General features: G+C 41.0%; 1 protein-coding gene across 12 annotated transcripts in view; it reads left to right on the top strand.

The window, feature by feature from the left end:
- The window catches only part of PKP4 (plakophilin 4), a 195,082-nt gene extending 180,334 nt beyond the window's left edge, over window positions 1–14,748 (top strand). For 6 of the 12 annotated variants that reach the window (XM_053259922.1, XM_053259998.1, XM_053259949.1 and 3 more), the window contains 5 exons: window positions 4,676–4,760; window positions 4,890–5,007; window positions 6,171–6,308; window positions 11,730–11,803; window positions 13,444–14,748. In XM_053259922.1, the coding sequence (XP_053115897.1) occupies window positions 4,676–4,760; window positions 4,890–5,007; window positions 6,171–6,308; window positions 11,730–11,803; window positions 13,444–13,692 (664 nt within the window). In that variant the 3' untranslated portion in view covers window positions 13,693–14,748. The remainder of the gene's footprint in view (window positions 1–4,675; window positions 4,761–4,889; window positions 5,008–6,170; window positions 6,309–11,729; window positions 11,804–13,443) is intronic. The other 6 variants (XM_053259940.1, XM_053259960.1, XM_053259980.1 and 3 more) reach the window with 3 other exon arrangements.
- The last annotated feature ends 787 nt before the right edge of the window (window positions 14,749–15,535 follow it).

The following is a 15,535-nucleotide window of genomic DNA, read 5'->3' on the forward strand; positions in this document are numbered from 1 at the left end:
AGAAAGGAAAGTGCCCAAACACCAGAGGCACAAAAGACCAGCTGCTGATTGACAAAATGATTTTAGAAAACTGCAAGAGAAGAAAAACCAATCTAAGTGTTGCATGGATTGACTACAAGAAAGCCTTCAATTCATTGCCTCACAGATGAATACTAAAATAAGAAACAACTGGTGTAGGCAAAAACATTCAGATATTTATTTAAAAAGCCATGAGCATGTGGAGTACACAGTTAACAATCAATGGCGAGACACTTGGACAGGTTAGCATTAGAAGAGGCATTTTCCAAGGGTACTCACTATCCCCTCTGTTGTTTGTAATCACCATGACCCCACTTTCACAAATACTAAACAAAAGAGGCCTCGGATACCAAACATCTAAAACATCCAGTCAAATCAACCATCTGCTGTACATGGACGATCTGAAGATGTATGGAAAGTCCCAGTCAGAAATCGAATCACTGCTAAACACTGTCCGTATATTCAGTAGCGATATAGCAATAGAGTTTGGACTAGACAAGTGTGCTGCATTAATAATGAACAGAGGGAAAATAACAAAAACAGAAGGAATAGAACTGCCCAATGGAAGCAAGATCAAGAACCTGGAAGAGAAAGAACATTACAAATACTTGGGCATTCTCCAGGCTGATAACATCTCACACACTGAAGTTAAAAGAAAAATTGGAAGTGAATACATCAGGAGAGTTAGAAAAATCCTCAAGTCCAAACTCAATGGCGGGAACACCATACAAGCCATAAACACCTGGGCTATACCTGTTATCAGATACACTGCAGGAATAATACACTGGACCCAGGCAGAGCTAGAGACGCTAGATCGTAAGACCTGGAAAATCATGACCATCAATCATGCTCTGCACCCCCGCAGTGATGTCGATAGGCTATACCTCCCTTGCAGCTCAGGTGGAAGAGGAATGCTGCAAGTCCATCAAACAGTAGAGGAGGAGAAAAGAGGCCTTGAAGAATATATCAAGGACAGTGAAGAAGATGCACTTCAAATGGTCAATAATGCGAAACTATTCAACACCAATGAAAGAAAGCAGGCCTACAAGAAAGAACAAGTCAAGAACCGAGCAGAAAAATGGAAAAATAAGCTCCTGCATGGTCAATATTTGCACAATATAAGTAGAAAATCAGACATCACCAAGACCTGGCAATGGCTTAAGAATGGCAACTTAAAGAAAGAAACAGAGGGTTTAATACTGGCTGGACAAGAACAGGCACTAAGAACAAATGCAATAAGAGCAAAAGTCGAAAAATCCACCACAAACAGCAAGTGCCGCCTTTGTAAAGAAGCAGATGAAACCGTGGACCACCTAATCAGCTGTTGTAAGAAGATTGCACAGACTGACTACAAACAAAGGCATGACAAGGTAGCAGGGATGATAGACTGGAACATCTGCAAAAAATAAAAGCTACCTGTAGCCAAAAATTGGTGGGACCATCAAATTGAAAAAGTTGAAGAAAATGAAGATGTAGAAATATTATGGGACTTCCAACTACAAACAGACAAACATCTGCCACACAATACACCAGATATAACTGTAGTTGAGAAGAAAGAAAAACAAGTCAAAATAATCGACATAGCAATACCAGGGGATAGCAGAATAGAAGAAAAAGAAATAGAAAAAATCACAAAATACAAAGATCTACAAATTGAAATTGAAAGGCTGTGGCAGAAAAAGACCAAAATAATCCCAGTGGTAATTGGCGCCCTGGGTGCAGTTCCAAAAGACCTTGAAGAGCACCTCAACACCATAGGGGCCACAGAAATCACCATCAGCCAATTACAAAAAGCAACTTTACTGGGAACAGCCTATATTTTGCGACGATATCTATAATAACCAACAGTATTGATGATAAAATTCAGCCATCCCAGGTCCTTGGGAAGGACTCGATGTCTGGATAAAGCAAACCAGTCAATAACACCTGTCTGACTGTGTAAACAAGAAATAATAATAAAATAGTTAAAGCAATAGTCGATTTAAAAATGATTACAAAAGCAAAGAAAAAGCAACACATTGTCCAGGATAAAAAACTGACAGGTAAAATTATACAGAAAAGGCACAAGAAACTAAGTAGGTTGTTTTGCTTCTTCTTGAAAGAAAGGGAGGTCTTATGCCAACCTGACCTCAAAGGAAGGGATTAATAGCATTAGGGCCACTACCACATAGGCCTTGCTTCTCACCTATTTATTTTTTATTTAATTTTTATTTAACATATTTTTATACTGCCCAAAATGCAAGTTTCTGGGCAGTTTACCGCAAAACAATAAAAACAAATAAAAAGGTTAAAACATTACAACAATTTAAAAGGTTAAAACTATTAAAAATCAGACAATTAAAACAGTATCTAATTAAAAGCCTGGGTGAACAAATGTGTCTTGACTGCCTTTTTAAAAGTTGTAAGAGATGGGGAGGCTCTTCTTTTGGCAGAGAGCATGTTCCAACGCCTCGGGGCAGCAATGGAGAAGGCCCGTCCCTGAGTAGTCACCAGACGAGCCGGTGGCAACTGCAGATTAAACTTTCCTGATTATCTCAATGGGCAGTGTGGTTCATAGCAAAGAAGACATTCTCTTAAATACCCAGGGTCCAAGCTGTTTAGGGCTTTATAGGTTATAACCAATACCAAGATCTTGTAGTTTGCCTGGAAACTTAGTGGCAACCACTGTAGATCTTTTAAGATAGGAGTGATACAGTCTCTCCAAGATGACTCTGAGCCCAACCTGGCTGCCGCTTTCTGGACCATCTGCAGTTTCCGGACCACGTACAAAGTCTGGAGGTGCCCAGCAGATGTACTACTGTTCTGAGGTCATTTATCTCAAGAAACGGACGCAGCTGACGTATCAGCTGAAGCTGATAAAAGGCACCTCTGGCCACTGCCTCCACCTGGGTCACCAGGGAGAGCTTTGGGTCCAGAAGCACCCCCAGACTCCGTACCTGTTCCTCCTGGGGAAGTGTGACCCCATCCATGACTGGCAGATCAAAATCATCTCCCAAGTTCCAACCCCGCACAATAAGTACCTCCATCTTATCTGGATTCAGTCTCAGTTTGTTATCCCTCATCCAGCCCATCACCGCCTCCAGGCAGGCATTTAGGGTGGTTATGCCCTCTCCCAATGATGCTGACATGGAGAAGTAGATTTGAGTGTCTTCAGCATACTGATAACACCCTGCACCAAATCTCCTGATGATCTTGCCCAGCGGTTTCATGTAGATGTTAAACAACATCAGAGATAATACAGAGCCCTGAGGGACACCGTATAAAAGTTCAAATTTTGAAGAACAACAATCTTATGGTTATTGCTTCTCCCTAGAGCAGGCGTTCCCAAACTGTGGCCCTCCAGATGTTGCTGAACTACAACTCCCAGCATCCCGAGCCACAATTTATTGTGGCTGGGTATGCTGGGGGTTGTAGTTCAGCAACATCTGGAGAGCCACAGTTTGGGAACGCCTGCCCTAAAGGCCACTGCATCTAGAGACTAGAGTGCTAAGCAGTTACAATACAATACAAATACAAACACAGAGGAGTATTTCTGCAGCATGGTTTGCTTAAAGTTTTGGAAAATCAAACCGCACATGACCCTGCACAATAAGTACCTCCATCTTATCTGGATTCAGCCTCAGTTTGTTATCTCTCATCCAGCCCATCACTACCTCCAGGCAAGCATTTAGGGAGGTTATGCCTTCTCCTGATGATATTGACATGGAGAAAAAGCTAATCTTATGATGAAACATGGAGCTGTCTCTGATGAATCGATCTTAATGTCTGGGCAGGCTCACATAAGAGGAAGTTTTCTCTTTAGATTGACAACTGAACCCCACACAATGATTTTCTCCGTTTTTACTATATTGAGCTTCAGTTTATTTGCCTCATCCAGTCCATTAGTGATTTCACACACCCATTTGGGGGTGTCACAGCAACACCTCTAAGTGACACGTGCAAGTGATTAAAAGGAGAATTGGATGTTACCTGTATTTTTATAACAGTGCACTCCAAATCCCCAGATGAATTCACCTAGTAATTTCATGTAAATATAAAATTGCTTGTGAGATGATATTGATCTCTGAGGAACCCCACAGAAAGGCTCAGTTCCCCCAACTGGTAATAAATAGTGTCAGACTTGATAGCACTAAGAATCTCTAGTAGTGCTCCTGAATTTTGCTCCAGTTTCTGAGGGCAGAGGTGAAAATTGATGCTTGGAAATCTTCTGACTTTTATCAAGGCACACATAGTCCCTTTCCTTTTTCTCTAACACACCTCTGCAAAATTTCATAATTAATTCTAGTGATAAAATCCAGATTTCCTTTTTGGGGAATGTGGCATTAATTAAGAGGATTCTAAGAGAGCCAGCATGGTGTAGTGGTTAGAGTGCTGGACTAGGACCGGGGAGACCTGAGTTCAAATCCCCATTCAGCCATGATACTAGCTGGGTGACTCTGGGCCAGTCATGTCTCTCTCAGCCCAACCTACTTCACAGGGTTGTTGTGAGGAGGAACTCAAGTATGTAGTACACTGCTCTGGGCTCCTTGGAGGAAGAGCGGGATATAACTATAATAATAATTAATAATAAGCTTCATGCATAGAGTAATTCAGTTTCTAGTGACACTTACACTTTTCTTTTAGTATTGTGCACTAAACATAAACCTTTTCTTCTCAGGTCATCACTGAAGGTTGTCAAGGCAGCAGCCCAGGTGCTGAACACTTTATGGCAATATCGTGATCTCCGTAGCATTTATAAAAAGGTAACACATAAAATTGCTCTTACCGAAATTAGTATTTATCAGGATGCAATTCCACAATGAAATCTAAACTACTTCTTCTGATTAAACAACATTCATTTTTCATGTGACCTGCTCTTTCTTCTTTCACAGGATGGTTGGAATCAAAATCATTTTATTACCCCAGTGTCAACACTTGAGCGTGACAGATTCAAGTCACATCCTTCCTTGTCTACAACAAATCAGCAAATGTCACCTATCATTCAGTCTGGTCAGTCTGTTAGTAAACCGTTTCCTTTGTACTGTATGTGAGCAAATTTGATGTTAATTTCCCTGAAGAGGTCTTGTACACACCCTTTCAACCTTAGAAATTCATCTTCTGTTATTACTCCAGTATACCCTGCTCAGCCATCCTGCCTCATTGCTCAGGTTTTTCTTTGTGAAAGAATTAAGTAAGGACGCCCTATAAATTTGTAATCTCAGATATTCTGCCCCTCCATGGCACTTTGTACCTTCTGCCTGGTAAGACAGAGGGACAGTACTTGCAATCAGAACTGAACATTATTCATTTAGGAGGTTTTGGGGTACAAGATGGCTTTGTGATGTGGAGCGACATGCCTCTCTTTCTCCCTTCTTACAACCCAGTGGTCCAGACCCTTGGTTATTTCCTCTCCTTCCTCCAGGAGGCAGGTTCTTTTACAATAAAGATTTGGACTGCAAGGTACCTCACATTTCTTCACTTGGTCTTTCTCCTGCCTCTCCAAGGAAGTCCGGGGCTGGTGCAGAGCTGCATACGTTTCTAGCCTCCCATGGCAGAAGACCAGGCTGTTCCTTTGTTTTTTTTTCATCAGTGTATGAAATATAGAGTCCTCCAAAGGCACACTCACACAATACTCTGCATCATCTAAAATAAAGAAAGATACATATTTATTCTTTTGAGGATTCAGTATAAAGAACTGAAACAATCAGTTACTTAGAAAATATGCACCTTTCAGCCAATTTTAATGAAAATAGCTGAAGAAGTGGTTTAACAAAAAATACAGACTGGCAAACAGCACATCAGCCTGGCTTTTAAAATCTGTTTCTTTTTCAGAAACAAAGATTTCTTTTCCCAGTATTTATGAGTGGTTTCACAGGATATAGTAGGAGTTTGCTCTGGGAGGTGGAGGGCATTCAGGAATAAACCTTTATCACTAAAGCCTAGATTTAGTATGCTCTATACACATTGCTGTAAATATTCAAATGCTGCAAATCTTTTTAGTGTTCGTACATGAATGTTTACCCAGTTGTTATCACCTTTGCCATACAACTCAGTTAATTTATTATAAAGCCGGCCCTAGGTTTTCCAGTCAACCCTCTATCTTTTCTAAACCTTTTCTTGGGCACTGATTTTTTCTATCTCTATCTCTGTCTCTGTCACCTTCTATTCCTCAGTTGGCAGCACATCTTCATCACCAGCGCTATTAGGAATTAGAGACCCTCGTTCCGAATATGATAGGACCCAATCTTCTATGCAGTATTACAGTAGCCAAGGTGATGGGATTGCACATAAAGACATCTATACTGGTAAAAGTAAATACTTTTAACAAACTCTTTGCTTACAAGAGGTATATTCTGACTGAGAATGAAACACAGCATGCAAAAAATGATCATATTGTATTCAGACAATAATACCAATAAAATAACCTCAAGGAGTAATGTGTTCCACTAATATTTGCACCAATGCCTCTATTCTTATGTAAAATCACTATGTAATATTTCATTATGTATTTATTTTTCAAGAACTATATGCTTGCCTTATGAATACTGGCAGAACCCTTTGAGTCCACCCTGAAATCATAGCTTACAACCTAAATTCAGCAGTCCTAAGATTCACTGAGGAGTGACAGAGTACATGCTTTGGTAGAGCTTTGCATACAAAAAGCCCTAGGTTCAATCCCTGCTTTCTCCAGGTAGGGCTGGCGGGAAACCGTGTATGAAACTCTGGAGTGTCTCTGTCAATCAGTGCAGACAAATCTCAGTTAGGTGAACCAGTGGTCTGACTCAGTACGGGAGCTTCAAAAATACAAGCATCTGTGCCTCTAGCCGCCTGCCCCGCCACCACCTCCCCACTACCACAACCTGCCCTCCGCTGCTGTTTCCCCCGTCGTCGTCGTTTTCTCTCCCACCCACCCTGCCTGCCTGGCTTCTTCCTTCCCCTGCCCGCTGACCTGCCCACCTGCCACCATCGCCGTCTTCTTCCCCAGCTGATTAGGGAAGGCCTGCCGCCATTTTGTCCTCCCACTTGTCCTGCTGCTGTCCAGCTGCCCACCGCAGTTTTCTTCAGCCACCACCATTTTTCCCTCTCCCACCTGTCCCATGGCTAGCCTATCCGGCAGCTTTCCAAACTCGTGTGAGAGCTGCCGCGCATGGAATTAGCCACAGGTATGACTTAGAGAATTAAATATATAGATTCTAACAATTCAGACACAAATATCAGACACAGTTTCTACACTATACCTGTCTGTTTTACAGAAGGTGGCTTTAGACAGTATGCCAATGCAAATAGTGCCTTTTCCTGTTCATCTCTATCACTATAATAGTGCCTTTTCCTGTTCATCTCCTGTTCAACTTTTCCTGTTCATCTCTATTCATCTCTAAATAGATAGATCACATCTCTCTACCACAGAAGATGTAAAATAACTATTTTGAGGGCACGGCAGCATTGTGAAGGAATAGGAAGTGTAGGACGATCAAAATTTTATTATCTGACTACAAAATACATTGAGTTGGATCCTAACTATTTTGCGGATAAGTTCTCTTGCATTCGAGCTGACTTGGACTCTACAGTTATGGCAGGATAAATTGCAGAGGTGTCCAGTAACTCCTCTGGTTTAATTGGAATGGATCAGTTTCAATTTTACTCCTGAGGATGTGGACAGGCTGCTTGGAGGTGTTCAGCCTACCTCTTGTCCTTTGGATCCATGCCCAACATGGCTTATAACATCTAGCAGGGAGACTGTTAGAGATGGCCTAGTTGACATCATAAATGCCTTGCTGAGATTGGGCAAGATGCCTCTATGTTTGAAGGAGGCGAGACCTAGAGCCCTCAGTGATGGCCAGTCTCCATCAGTGATGGCCAGTCTCCAATCTCCCTTTTGTGGGCAAGGTAATTGAGAAGGTGGTGGCTGGTCAACAATAGGTAGTTTTGGAAAATAAGGAGGTGCTTTACACGATTAGTGTGAAGCGCCAGGAGGGTTCATGCAGGGAGAGCAGACTTAGCCCGGTCTCCCTGCGCATGATTAGTTGCTTGTTGCAGATGAACGGCTGCTCCAGTCAGGCACTCTCGTGCCTGGCCACAGCTCCCATCAGAAGCTCTGTGGATCAGGGGAAGAGGAGCGCCACCATGTGGCGCTGCGGCCCCCCAAACCCCACTCACTCGGTCCCTTCCTGGGGTCCCCTCTCCCCCCCTCACCCCAAGTGTGCCAGCCACGGCTGACACATGAGCAGAAAAACAAGGTTAATGGAACGCTCGCTCTGTTAACCTCGTTTAAGAGGAAGGGTTGTCAGACGGGCTAGCCATTGTGGAACCACTGGGCTCGCATAGCCTGATTTTCAGTGATCGTCAGAATAGCTTCAGTGATTATCTAGATCCATTTCAAACTGGCTTTAGAGCAGGCTATGCTGTGGAGACAGCCTTGGTCAGTCTGATGGATGACCTCTACCAAGGAATGGATAAAGGGAGTGTGACTCTGTTGGTTCTTTTGGACCTTTCTGCGGCTTTAATACTATCAACCATGGTATTCTTATAGATTGTCTGGAGAATTTGGAAATAGGTGGCGCTGCTTTGCAGTGGTTCCGTTCCTGTCGCTCTGGTAGATTCCAGATGGTGTCACTAATTGCTCTCTGAAACGAGAGCTATTGTATGGTGTCCCTCAGGGCTCCATCCTATCTCCAAGGCTTTTTAACATCTACATGAAACTGCTGGGTGAGATCATCAGGAGGTTTGGATCAGGGTGTTTCAACCTGATGAGACCCAAATCTTCTCCATGACATCATCATCGGGAAATGGCATAACCCTCCCCCCCACCTTAAATGCCTGTCTACTGGAAGTAATGGACTGGATAGGGATAATAAATTGAAACTGAATCCAAACAAGATGGAAATACTCATGGTAAGGGTCATATGTTGAGGGACGTGATAGATCTTCCTGTTCTCAATGGGGTTTCACTCCCCTGAAGGAATAGGTACATAGCTTGGGAGTGCTTCTGGACCTAGGCCTCACTTTGGTTTCTCAGGTTGAGGCTGTGGCCAGAAGCACTTTCTATCAATTTTGGTTGATATGTCAGCTGTGTCCATTCCTTGAAGATAATGTGGTGCACTCTCTGGTAACCTCTAGGCTTGACTACTGCAATGCACTATACGTGGGGCTGCCTTTGTATGTAGTTTGGAAACTTCAGTTGGTAAAAAATGCAGCTGCTAGGTTGGTCTCCGGGGTTTCTCGGAGAGACCATATCATGCCTGTTTTAAAACAACTGGCATTGGTTCCCAACAGGTTTCCGAGCAAAATACAAAGTGCTAGTGATTACCTTTTAAAGCCCTAAATAATTTAGGCTGGGTTACTTGGGAGAGCACCTCCTTCTCCATGATCCCCACCCCATATTAAGGTTGTCAAGATAGGTCTGTCTTCAGATGCCGCAAGCTCATCTGACAGCAACTCAGGAGCAGGCCTTCTCTGTAGTCACTCCTGGGCTGTGGAATGCCAACCTATAGACATTTGTGGCTTAACACCTTTTGATTGATTGATTGATTGATTGATTGATTAAGTGCCATCAAGTCGGTGTTGACTCTTAGCGACCACATAGATAGATTCTCTCCAGGATGATCTGTCTTCAGCTTGGCCTTTAAGGTCTCTCAGTGGTGCATTCATTGTTGTCGTCATCGAGTCCATCCACCTTACCGCTGGTCTTCCTCTTCTTCTCTTTCCTTTAACTTTTCCCAGCATTATGGACCTGAGCTGGATTTTCGCATAATGTGTCCGAAGTATGGTAGTTTCAGCCTGGTCATTTGTGCCTCAAGGGAAAATTCTGGATTGATTTGTTCTATGATCCATTTGTTTGTTTTCCTAGCTGTCCATGGTATCCTCAAAAGTCTTCTCCAGCATCAGAGTTCAAAAGCGTCAATACTTTTTCTGTCTTGTTTCTTCAAAGTCCAGCTTTCGCATCCAAAAATGGTGTTGGGAAAAACCATGGTCCGAACGATTCTAATCTTTGTAGGTATAGACACGTCACAGCATCTAAATATCTTTTCCAAGGCCTTCATTGCAACCCTACCAAGTGCTAGTCTTAAAAGGCTGGTAACATCTTTACCAGCTTTTTAAAGAGCTCTTAAGACACATTTTTTTAGCTTGGCTTATAGTAATCTCTGATTGTTTTAAATGGTTTTACATTGTTGTTTTAACAGTTTGTTTTGTTTTTATTGTATTCTTCTTTGTGAACTGCCTAGAGCCTCTGGAGTCAAGCGTTCTATAAACTAAATTAATTTAATTAATTAATTAATTAATTAATTAATTGCTTCTCACAGCAGTAGCTGTGTGCGGACTTCTGCTCATTAAGCAGGGCTTTCCTGTCTTCTGTTTCGTGTTGGTTCCTCTGCACTTTTCCTGGAAATCTTCTCCTGATAGTTGGAGGTGCTTTCTGAAACAGCATAGGATGTGGCATGGAGGGCAACAATCAAGGATTTCCACCTGTACAAGCAACCATGCCTTCAACTCACTAAAAGCTCCTTTGTATCCAAGTCATTATGCCCTCATAAAGCAGAGTGTGAGTGTGTGAGTGTAACGTTAGGCATACTTTGAGTGACCTATGATTAAGCTCTGCAGAATAGTTGGTTTTGTTGATCATTGAACCAGAACAAACTGTTTTGTTGGTTCAAATAATTAACTTTCATTCACAACTGAATCAATATGATCCCTCCCAACCCCATGTCTTTAGAAACACAAGAGCCCCTGCTCAACATCCCATGACTAAAGGATTTCAGCTGTAGGACAGAGCAAAATAGGACCTTCAGAGTATTGTCCCAAGGTTGTGGAATGCATTCTCCATAGAGATATCTCAATATTACTTGCATCTAGTGTTTCATAAGCAAAGTCACCATTTTCAACCGACTTCTCAAGGCCTATTGTAGGACCCATGAGCTTGACTGGTGCTGTCTGCTTTAGTGGGAGAATGTTTATGACTGAGGTGACCTTTGTTTTATTACTGATTGGTATATGTTCCATTTTACAGAATTTAATATTGTCCATTTACTCTGATGCTTTTAATTTAAGCTTCAATCCCTGTGGAGTAAGCAAGGTGGATAAAGAAATAATAGAGGCGATATAAGATTGTTTCATTCTTATCATTATAGTGGCAGTATTTGGATTATTGACACAGGAACTAAACAAGCTAAATAGTCATACATAAGTTGATAAATGTTTTGAGCTTTTTGTTATTTGGGGTCCCAACACCAAACAGCTCAGTAATTCTAATAGTTTCATAGAGATGTGTCTGCAGACTTTTGTCAGGAAAGTGTTCAATATTCCGTTTCTTGGATGCTGCTAGTAAGGAGTAATTTTGCAGATATTTTACAGGCTTAGAGAGGCAATGAGGATATTTTAAAGGATAATCAAGAAGTTGGAGACAAGAAAGGTTTATGTGTTCTCACTAAGACAACTTCATATATTCATGTGTGATGCATAAAGGAATCAACAAGATAGTCACAATGAACTTCTGGGGACCGATGTCTTTCATGGGGGTATCTTCCATGAGCGACTGTTTCCAAAGGTTGTTTACAGCCACAGTGTGTAAAAAATTCCACCCACCTCATTTGTAACCCTTTCCCCCCTAAAATATTTCAAAATATCATTTATTGCAATATTACATTCAGTTCATTTCTTTCAGTGAGGTGTGAAAATCACCCAAGATGAAAACTAAACAAATCAAATACTGGTTTTAACGCTCTATTTTCCTACAGGGTCCAGCAAACCTTCGCCTATTTATATCAGTTCCTATTCTTCACCAGCAAGAGACCAAAATAGGCGTCTTCAGGTAACAGCTGAAATTTTAAATGCAAGGATACCAATATCAATCACAATGGTGGTACATTTTACTATAACCATATGGTTCTCAAAAAGTTTTCACTGATGGATTTCTGCTGCCTACAGTAACATACAAACTTGAGTAGTTATCTCAGAATAAGGGCAGCCACTATTGCAACTACTATGCCGTAAGCCTGTTGAAGCATGGTTCCCAATAAATGTAGCTAGTCCTATTCCATGGGACCCTTTGGAAGACTTGAAGGCAGAATCCTTATTCTTTAGGGATGTTTTCTTTCTTTCTATCAAATAAAACCACAGTGTATTGCAGATACATGGCTTTCTTTTTAATTCATCCTTTTGGAACACACTAGCTTGACTTCAGGCCTGCACAGCTTGTGACGTCTCAAGCAGCTGTGTCTGGTGGCCCACCATAGACTCAGTTAACCAGTCAACTTCCAATGCAAGAAAAGCATTATAATCCAGAAGTTGTTCTGCAGGCCAGATTTTAGGTCAGATAGTGATGGAACTTAAGCCCTTCCTCCTTCCTTCCTACCCTGCCTCCTACCCATCCATGCACCTCTTCCAAGCCCCCCTTTTACTCCCATTTACCTTTGTTGTTGCTCCAGGAGCAGCAGCAGCAGCAAAATAAAAATGGAGGACCATTTTGCTCCCTCGTCCCCTTTTTGATTCCTGGCACATTGTGATGGCTTCTTGTCAGGTGCAAGGAGTGCTGGGAATTGTAGTTTTCCCAACATTATTTCCAAAGTAGAAGTGGAGCTGCTAGAACTATAATCCATAGCACTCCTGCATCTGGTATGCAGTTATCACAATGTTCCAGGAACCTGGGACAGATATGGGGAGAAAGGTGGTCCTTAAATTTCCTGTTGCTACTATTAAAGCCACAAAAAAGATAACTGGGGGAAGGGGCTTGTGGGGGAGGGGTGCTGTGTCTTTACAAAGGGTTATGGGAGAGATTGGATCTGATCCTGTGGCATTCTGACATCATTGGGAAAGTAACAGCTTTCTCAGAAACAGATTCTGAATTGGGTTTTTTAGACTCAGAATCGGGGTGGATTTTTTTAAAAGAGCTATTTTCCAAGTTGGGGGGATAGTTTTTTGTTGTAGTTTTTAGTGATCACTCTACAATATATAGTCTCACTGGAAGGGGTTCATCCATCACTAGTTAGGGTTGCAGACATTGCACTGACATTCTGCAACTTTACAAAGGGTACATATGTGACAAATTCTGCAATGGTTTCTTTTAAACAAATAGATATTTGATAGCAAGGCTGTGTTTCTTGACTTCATAGACTTATGATTACCAGTGAGATACAGGCAGACCAAATGCATTATTTTTAATATATAAAATGGTTAACATGACTGCATAGCCTGAAAAGTGCCTTGACCCTGCCTCTGTTATAAAGCTGTCCCTGTTCATAATTTTGGATACAAATGGATACAAACTGTGGATAAAAATGGCTAACAAATACATCATTTAGGGATAGTTTTATAGATCTCTGGACAGAAATGTCACCACACACCTCACACTCATGTGAATGGATAGTATATTGCTACACCTATGCATGGAGGTCTATTATATAGCTCTAAAAAGTGGAATAAATGCAAGATATTTTTCTGTTTTCTCAATAGCATCAGCAATTGTACTACAGTCAAGATGATTCCAACAGAAAGAACTATGATGCATACAGGTTATATTTGCAGTCCCCACATAGCTACGAAGACCCATATTTTGATGATCGAGTTAACTTCCCATCTACTACAGATTACACAACACAGTATGGACTGAAATCAACCACAAACTATGTAGACTTCTATTCCACCAGACGACCTTCTTATAGAGCAGAACAATACCCTGGGTCACCTGACTCTTGGGTGTAGCATTAGAAAATCACAGAGGAACACACTATCTTTCTAACTTTGCTTGAGAAGAGATTGAGTTATGAGTTCTGAGGGAGACATGTGAAAGTGAATTACAAAGGAGGAAACAAGGAAGAGCTTTTTTCAAAGGGGATTATCAGAAAGATGGGAGAGAAATTGGAAAGGGAGAACTTTTGCTCTGTTTAGATGTTAGATCTAATTACTTGTAGTTCCTATAATCTGGTGAAGGTGTGGGCAACGTGACGAAAGGTTTGAGAATTGAAGGGAAAATGGATTTGAGAAATGTGTAGGTCAGATCAAATTACTGATGATTTTTTTTAAAAAAAAATGTGAATAAAGGTCTTGTTCTCATAGTTTGTACAGAAAAAAAATGGATGCCCTTCTTGTTTTACTGCTATTACTAAATGTCAAGATTGTATGCTATCATGTCTTGTAAATTTCTTTTCATTGATGTAAATATGGAAATGCCACATTGGTTGGAAGTGCCATCATTTGTAATGCCGTGTGTCATTTTAAAATGGATTTCAAAAGCTGACATCTTTTAAAAAAGAGAGAGAGAGAAAATACAAGGAATTGTTATAAATAAATATCATTTTGTTTTTAAAATGAATGGTGTAATTTTGAAGCACAAACTTGAGTCCAATATATCTGCACCTTTCTCATTCCCTGCCTCTTTCATAAAATACTTCACTGCCATTTTTTATGCCTATGGGGGAAAAAATAAATGTGGACGTCTCATCCATGGAAAGTAGTTCCCTTCTCATTCTTCTTTATTTGCCGCGTTTACTGTTAAAGAACAAATACAGAAAATGTAAATGCTCATTGTGAATTGTAAAAACAGGGTAAATATATATCAGAGTATTTTGGTCATTTTCTCCGTTTTGTGGAGTTCATATATTTCTTATTCGTCAAGCAGGCATACCAAAACATAAAATTATGCATTTTCCTGCCGTCTTTTTATTCCTTCAGTAGTCATGAATCCAGTATCCATTCACAGTTTATTGTGTTTCTATTTGGAAAATAAGTGAAGAAGCAGAATAAAGCAGATATACTTTTCTCTTGTGGAAATTTTACTGAGTAGTCTGTCCAGCTGGCTCACATTCCTCTTAGTTCAATTATAATGCTTCTGTAAATGAACATTAATTACATTCACCCTGGCCTACTGAAACAAAACATTTAAATCACAATACTAATTCATTTGCATTTATGTATTGTTTGCGTATCTGTTTGTTTATCTAGATAGGCACTGATAAGGCATACAGAAACAATGATTTATTTTAAGATCTGCAAGAGATTAGCAGCTATTTGTTTTTCATAATTCTCTACAAATGCTCATAGAAGAAAGTATATTTCAGGTATATCCCATCTCTATTGATACAAATATATAGATATATCCACCTTGAGTAGAAGCCAAGACAGGTGTGTATGAAGTCCTAGAAATATGTCATCCAGACACGGATCAGACCCCAGTTTGCTTAGCTTCATTGTGTGCCTTCAGACCATGCCCTGCATATTAACCTTCAAAGTATCCCCATTCAATACCACTACTTCTACATGCCTCTTTGAATGGTTTTCTGTGCCAGTTGTCAGCTACCCAGTGAACTTACCATGAAAAAAGCAACTGTGTGCAGAACAGCTTGGCTCTACAGGTTAGTGATTTCTTGGAGGTCAGCTACATGGGTTAAGTTTGCTACATTGCATTTGGTGAATTCCCATTTGTTATCATGATACACTCCGTATGAATGTCTAAATAAAAGCTGTGGCTTCACAAGATGTGGCTTACTGCAGTTTGGCATGTGCCCCATCCTCTTCCCTAGGCAGCTGTTGCATTTTTCAGCCCAGA

The sequence above is a fragment of the Hemicordylus capensis genome, chromosome 1, assembly GCF_027244095.1.
Source record: "Hemicordylus capensis ecotype Gifberg chromosome 1, rHemCap1.1.pri, whole genome shotgun sequence".
NCBI lineage: Eukaryota > Metazoa > Chordata > Lepidosauria > Squamata > Cordylidae > Hemicordylus > Hemicordylus capensis.